This window comes from Callorhinus ursinus, unplaced genomic scaffold (assembly GCF_003265705.2).
Source record: "Callorhinus ursinus isolate GAN/ISIS: 27379988/994484 unplaced genomic scaffold, GSC_fseal_2.0 scaffold21, whole genome shotgun sequence".
Taxonomy (NCBI): Eukaryota; Metazoa; Chordata; class Mammalia; order Carnivora; family Otariidae; genus Callorhinus; species Callorhinus ursinus.
This window is the reverse complement of record NW_027397083.1, coordinates 1,398,993-1,406,273: the sequence shown is the minus strand read 5'-3', so window position 1 is coordinate 1,406,273 and position 7,281 is coordinate 1,398,993. Positions and strand designations below refer to the sequence as shown.

At 45.7% G+C, this 7,281-nt stretch overlaps 1 protein-coding gene across 1 annotated transcript; it reads right to left on the bottom strand.

Annotated features, from left to right (window-relative positions):
- Nucleotides 1–2: 2 nt before the first annotated feature.
- On the bottom strand, nt 3–7,108 carry MED19 (mediator complex subunit 19). The gene is made up of 5 exons (XM_025878271.2): nt 6,771–7,108; nt 2,440–2,696; nt 2,177–2,273; nt 1,760–1,854; nt 3–1,547 (listed from the first exon to the last, which is right to left on the bottom strand). Exons 1-5 carry the CDS (start codon nt 7,036–7,038, stop codon nt 1,479–1,481), a joined length of 786 nt encoding a protein of 261 aa, XP_025734056.1. The 5' UTR covers nt 7,039–7,108; the 3' UTR covers nt 3–1,478.
- Between the last annotated feature and the right edge of the window lie 173 nt (nt 7,109–7,281).

Sequence of the window (7,281 nt, the reverse complement as noted above, 5' to 3'; positions counted from 1 at the left end):
ACTTAAAACAACAGGTCCTGTTTTTATTTTGGTGATTTAATTCAAAAATTCCTAGAAGAAACCCTCTGTGACCACCTAAGCTCCTTGTTGTTTTAAGGCTTAGAGAACTCTCGACTGCCACAGTTCTTTAATACAGAATTTTGTCTCTGGAAAGTAAAAATCTCTGGATGTGGCCAGAGGTGAGACAGTGGATGATTGAGGGATGAAAGCCTGTTAGAGGCTGATTGCCTGGATATGGCTGGCACTTCAATATGATAGCTCACGGTGTCTCTTCTGTTTGTCCAAAGCAAAAAGGCTATGCCCTAATTTTAAATAGGCTGCCTCAGACACTAAATCTCCAGAAACTGGCCAGAACCCATTATTTTCACTGTCCATGACTTAAGCGTATACAGTCTTGCTCTGAAATCCCAGATTAAAACTGTAGCTCAATGAATGGTTTTCCACCTACTAATCTAGTAACAACCTTGGCTCATAGCAACAGATTTTAACTGTTCTGTGTCAAATTTATTTAAAGTCAGATTACAATAGCTTGGGTTTTCTCATGGACATTTCCAGTTACCTGGCCTGCTATAAAGACTGAAGGAATTTCTTTCACATTCTGCTAGTTTAGGCTGCCTTTCTGTGGCTTAGAAGCTTAGAAATGTTTTCGCATCAGCCTAATAGCTTCATGCTCTTTAAGGAATGAGGCAGGGCAAAGATTCCTATAAAGACAGGAGAAGCATGTACTTTTGCTTGCCAGAGATTTAAAAAAAAAAAAAAAAAAAAAACAACAGGCTTCACCAGGAATCAACCTTGAAATACACTGGTGATTGTGGGTGCTTTTTCAGGTGGCTGTTCTGTTTTAACACAAAACTGACCTAGAAGACAGATGAGCCTTAACTGGATCAGCTCCTCCCGTGGAGCCTCACCCAGGTGCTTGGTCCTCAACATGATGGGCAGACTGTTAAGTGTCTGTTGTGGACACGTATTAGCAAGCTCTGCCTCACTTCTGCACCATGTTCCCCCATCTCATTTTGGTGGTCTCCCTGCCTACTAATAATGTAATGGTAAGACCCAAATTCCCCTCAGATCTTTGAACGCCCTGGCTTAAACCCTGACTCTCACATGGAAAGGCACTTACCTCTTTAACAGGCAGCCACAGTTCAGCCAGTTTGATAAATGCAGATTTTTTTTTTTTTTTTTTTTTTAAAGAAAAACCCTAACAGATCAGACAATGTCCTAAATCAGACCAACTGCACAAAAGAGATGAAAAGAAACCTTCCTGGGAGAGGAAGAGATGTCCGTGAGAAAGCCAACTGGGCTAAGCCTTACAAAAGCATGGCCCTTCTCTCCTCTAATGCACTGATCTTAGCCCAGCGCAGTCAGAGCTGGCTCCTGGCCCGGTTGCACGGGACGCCCCCACGGCAGTGTCCGAGCTGGAAGGCGGCTTTAATCAGCAGGCTCCTTACAGCAGGGAAAGCCATCCCGGCAGAGCCCGGCTAGCGGAGGCTGCTGCTGCTGCTGGCCTGAGAGCTGCCCACGCCTGGGTGGTCTGGACTGTGTCGGTTCTGGGGAAGACAAGGAAGAAGGGGTAAGAGAACGACTAGGACCTGGCCGTGGCCGTGGCAGCCGTGGCCGTGGCCTTGGTCAGTGCTGTACAGGAAAAAACTGCAACATGCCCTGGATTTTCAGTCGTGGGTCCCACCTGAGGCAAAGGACCATCGAGGACAGGGGGAGACGCGGAGACTCAGGGGGCTGCAGGAGCAGGTCCCTACCCTACCTTCTTTTTCTTCTTCTCTTTCTTCTTCCTTTTCCGTTCAGGATCCTCCTCTTTCTTCTTTTTCTTCTTCTTGTGATCAGAATCAGATGGTGTTTCTGTAGGAGACAGTATGTGCTCTCAAAATTCCCTACTGTAGAGCTCAAAGGTCCCTACTGCTAGGATCCCTGTGAAGACCACAGGAAAACCTAGTCAAGGGCAATTGCTCTTCTAAAGGCCAGAGAGGACAGGGAGGCACTGCTAAAGCACCATTCCAGCTTTCTACTTGCCCAGGAGACCTACTTGCAGGAAATACTAATTACCTTTATACCAGTTTCAAGAGAACTGGGAGTCTGGGGCTCTGTAAGGAACCTGAGTTTTTAACTGGGGACGGTCTGACCAGATCCAGGTTTTCTGGCTTTGAACCGAACTGTTTCTTACCTGGGGGGACAGGGTCCTGGGTACGGCTCTGTTTGTGCTTGTGCTTATTCTTCTTCTTGGGAGGCTGAATATGCATCAGACGACACTGCTCTGGTAACTGAAGGAACCAAAGGAAGGTCCAGGTGAGTGGAGGGAGGAAACGCCCTGCTCCCATCGTCTGTTCTGCTCAGTAAGTTATGAAGGAACAGACTTGGACAGAAAAACCACCTCCACGCCTTTCAGGCCTCCCCGTTTGCCTTCTTCCGCCCCAAGAGGGGACTCACCGGGCCAGTGTGGAGGCGGAAGCCAGCCAGCATAGTCCCTGTGATAGGATTAAAAGAGCCACCAAGAATAGGGGGTTTCTCAATGAGAGAGCGGAGGCTGCTGTTATCATGGGAACCAGGCAGATCAATCATCCCTGGCAGGTCAGGCAGGAAGTTACTTAGCTTCTCCTTCACCTTCTTCCCACAGAATTTATTATAGGAATGTTCTAGGTTGTAGTGTGTGATCAGATTGGTGCTGCCTGTCAGCTCGGTGCTACCTAGAGGACACAGAAGAACAAAAAAATTATTAGTCCCAAGAGTAGAGAATTTTAAGTCACCCAGAGGGAAAGTGAAGGACTATGTTTTAGCCTAAATAGGGAATCTTTTATGTGAGAATTAGAAAGATTTGAACTTACTTTTTTAAGTAAGAAACAGCAAAACTAAATAACAACATATAATAAACACTAAAAATATATACCATAGAATGGTAAGTTGGAACGAGGAGAAAAATCCGCAAATGTCCAATGAGGGCACAGATGGAAACTACTCTACCCCAAAGCAAGAGACACTCTCCCCAACTTGGACTCACCACACTTAACATGATGCTTACTCTGTGGTAAACACTGTTCTGAGTGCTTCTCATATAATATACTAGAGAGAAATTATACTCTCTGACACAGCAGGATATTACCTCAGAGCTCAGCCACCATCAAGGTAAGAGCCAAATATGACCCAATGGCTTCAGTGTCTGGTCAAGGACTTTTCCGTTTTTTTTTTTTTACTAGCAAGAAACATTAATTACCTTTACACAGGAAACGGGATTTTTTAGCTACTGCTGACTAACTTGTTACCACCATCTCCATTAGTCATAATGCCAAGTATAATACTCTGCCTCAAAGAAAGAAATGTTCCCTTAGCATCTGGACAACTAGAAGTCTAATCCTAGCAGTGCTCTATGCCTCAGTTTCCTCTCTTATCTCTGCAGTGGGGTAACAGCTATCTTAAGCACACTTAATTTTTTTTTTTCAAGGTGCAAATGAAAACATTGAGAAGTATAAAGTATTCTACAGATGCAAGGCACTATCGGTATAAATATTGCATGGCTGACTTTTTTCAAAAAACGGAAGCTTGTTAGTAATCTAGTAAGGATCTAGTGGCAAAGGGTGGAGCTAGCTAGCCTACAATTTCATCTACAGTTATGATGAACACGAAGAATGCAAATGATGATGAAAGTGGCTTGTTCAGAACCATTCACTTGGAAAAACCCAGGTTCTGATCTGAGGCCCCTGGGGGCCGAGACAGTGTCGTTCTTGTTCGTACATGTATCACCGGTGCCAAACACAGTACACATCTTTGGTGCTCAGTAACTTTAAGTGAGCAAGGTATTTTCCCTCCATACCCCAAGGCCTTACCCTATCCTTCCCTTTTTCCCTTCTCGTGCCAAACGTTTCAGAAATACGGTCTACTGTAACGGCAGAACATGCAGCGCCAGAGTACTGCTCCTCATAACTAGGCGCTGCCTCCTGCCATGCTAGCATCCTTCTGTTTCCCACCTCTGTCAGCTCTCCTCTTCCAGGGGCGTCATCCTCAAGGCCCGGGTGAGAAGGCACTCCTGCCTTTCCTAAACACTTTATGAGTCCATCCAACTTCCTGTTTTGACTATCAGTTCCATGAAGATGATTTATAAACCTCTCTCCCCAGCCTCCTAAAAACTAATCTTACACTTCCAACTTCCTCTTAGTCAATTCCATGGAGATTCATTTTTTTTAAACTTCCAAATCTTCCCCACCTCACTCAGGGCTTCTCTATTTCAATACAGGGCACCCATATTCTCCGGATATTTTTAGAAGCAATACTCCTCGGTCTGTAAATCTCAATGGTTTCCTATTATCCTCAGGAAAAAGCTCAAATTCCTTTGGCACTCACGGTAAAATACATCCTACTGTAACTTAGTTTTGGGGCCTGATCAACCACTACTCACCTATGCTATGTTTCTAATCCATCCAAATGAGTCTCCATTATCTCCTAAGAAACCCACTTCTCATTTCCTTTTAGGAAGTTTGTTTTAGGAAAACTGATGTAATTATAAGATAATTCTTCCAAATTTTCTTCACCAATATGAAATTTTCAATGTCTGGCTCAAGTGGACAACTCTTTCTGTCATTTTTTTTTTTTTTTAAGATTTTACTTATTGGGGCTCCTGGGTGGCTAAGTCGTTGAGCGTCTGCCTTCAGCTCGGGTCATGGTCCCAGGGTCCTGGGATCGAGCCCCGCCATCGGGCTCCCTGCTCGGCCGGAAGCCTGCTTCTCCCTCTCCCACTCCCCCTGCTTGTGTTCCTGCTCTCGCTGTCTCTCTCTGTCAAGTAAATAAATAAAATCTTAAAAAAAAAAAAAAGCAAGGACTAGACATATTCTCTCCCCTTCTCACCACATGCTGCCCTTCCTACATAAACCAGCATTTGCCCAAAACAAATACTATCTGTCGACTGCTTGATAAAAACAGGTACAATCATCAAGTTAGAGAAACTGCTGGTAGACATCAACCACTAACTGACCAAAGGAAAGTCAACCTTTCTATGCTTCAGTTTTATTCAACTGTAACATGCCTACCTCAACGGGCTATTCTCAGTATCAAATTCTATTACATATATAACTGCACTGTGACCTTCAAAGCACTGTCCCAATATGCGTTATTATTTCCCTCAATTCCTGATGTAGCAGTAGGACTTGGGAGGAACTGAAAGGCCATCCGGAGAATTAACATGTCCCAAAAGACTCTTGATTTCCATCTCCTCAAACTTGTTCCTTCTTGGTCTCAGCACTACCATCCACCCGACTATTCAACCCAAGAATTTACAAGTATTTTCAGTTCCTCTCTACTTCTAGATTCAATCCTTCTTTCCCGTAAGCTCTATCCCTAACATTTATCCTGCATCAGTTCACTTCTCTTCTCCACCACTACTGCCTAGTCCAAACCATCATCTCTTTCCTGGGTTACTAAGCAGTAACTTCTGACTGATTTCCTCACTTTCCATTCTTAATGTAGCTGTTTGGATGATTAAAAATAAGTAAATCAGATCATGTCACTTTCCTTTGTTAAAACGGCTCCCCCTGAGGGGTGCCTGGCTGGCTCAGTCAGTAGAGAATGCGACTCTTGATCTCGGGTGGTGCGTTTGAGCCTCACTTTCGGTACAGAGATTACTAAAAACAAATAAATAAAATGGTTCCCCCTGAACTTAAAATCTAAATACTTTTACAAAGGCCTCTACCTATTCCTCCCCGCTTCATCTCCTATCACTCTTTCCCTTGAAACTTCACTGGAGTCCAACTGGTCTTCTGACCCTCAGATATTCCAAGCTTTTCCCTCACACCACGGCTTCTGACCTCATTTCTTGCATCTTATCTCTCCCATTCACACATGACTGGCTCTTTACATTTACGCTCAAATATTATCTACTCAGAGATGGCTTCTTTGATCACTCTAGCTAAAGCAGTTCTGCCTCAATTCTTTATCACATTTTCTCCTTGTAGCACTAACCGCTATCTGATGTTATCTAGTGTACTACTCTGTGCCGCCTCTTCTGAAATGTAATCTCCAAAACAGGCGAAGATCTTGTCAGTCCTACTCACAGCTGTATCTTAAGCATTTAGAACAGTGCTTGGTACATAGTAGGTGCTCAACAAAACAAATTTTTGGTTCGATTCTAATCCCTCCTTCCGAATGGTGAAGACAGGCAGAGGCCCTCAGAAGGAGGGCAACATGCGGGTGCCTGGGTGGCTCAGTCGGTTAAGCGACTGCCTTCGGCTCAGGTCATGATCCTGGAGTCCCGGGATCGAGTCCCGCATCGGGCTCCCTGCTCAGCGGGGAGTCTGCTTCTCCCTCTGACCTTCCTCCATCTCATGCTCTCTCTCTACCATTCTCTCTCTCTCTCAATAAATAAAAAAAAATCTTTAAAAAAAAAAAAAAGGAGGGCAACATGCCTCTAACTAACAGCATGCTTGTGACAGATTTGGAAAACCTTAGGTCTGCAGGAATGTTAAATCAGGCCTCTCGAGTTCCAAACTCAAACTCTAGATAATTTCTAGGGAACCATAAACCAGTATCAGGGACAGAGCCAAATATGGTGTGAAACATGGTCACGGAAATGCATTCTTTCCCCCTTCCCAACGCAGGCCAAAAATTCATGTCATCCCTTTGGTGGTGAATCCTCCGACCCCTTCCAACTTTGAGCTCCAAGGTCCCGACACGCGTTGCCTAGGCTACCTCACACCTACCCGGGCGGGCTGGGAGCCACGCCCATCACCTCCTTGCTATGATCTGATTGGCCACCTTCGGCCAGGCCTAATACTCACCTGGAAGTTCCCGCATAAGATAGAAGGGACCACAACCAGCCACCGACTTGTCGGCGCCGGGAGGGGCCGTGGCCGCAGTGGGCGGCGGGGCCGTGCCGGGGCCCCCGCCCGGAGGAGGGGGAGGCGGAGGGGGAGGCTTTCCTGGTCCGAAGCCGAGTGCGGTTGGGGGTGGTGGTGGGTCAGCCTGAGCTCCGAACAGTGCCGAGAAATTCTCCATCGTCTTCTCCGCCCCGGCGCGGTCCCGGGGTCTGGCGTCGGTCGTTTTCATTGGACAATCCCTTCACGATGTCCCGCCCTCTTCCTCTAGGAGCCGCTTATCATTGGGTACCCCGCCTACCTTTTTCTGGTAACTACTTCCGTCGCTTTAGGAGAACGTTCAGGAAGTGCTATCTAAACTTATTAAATTCTTTTCCGTAGTCTCCGAGCGCCACGGTTGCATATCCAATAAAATGACTTAACTAGAGAAAGCGACAGCTAGATCGACCAATAAAGTGTCAAATCCGCCTACCTT

Coding starts and splice junctions, on each gene's coding strand:
- MED19 (XM_025878271.2), bottom strand. CDS start 7,038: ATGAAAACGACCGACGCCAGACCCCGGGACCGCGCCGGGGCGGAGAAG. Junction 2,697..6,770: donor TCTTATGCGGGAACTTCCAG/GTGAGTATTAGG, acceptor TGTGTCCTCTAG/GTAGCACCGAGCTGACAGGC. Junction 1,855..2,176: donor CCAGGACCCTGTCCCCCCAG/GTAAGAAACAGT, acceptor TGTCTCCTACAG/AAACACCATCTGATTCTGAT.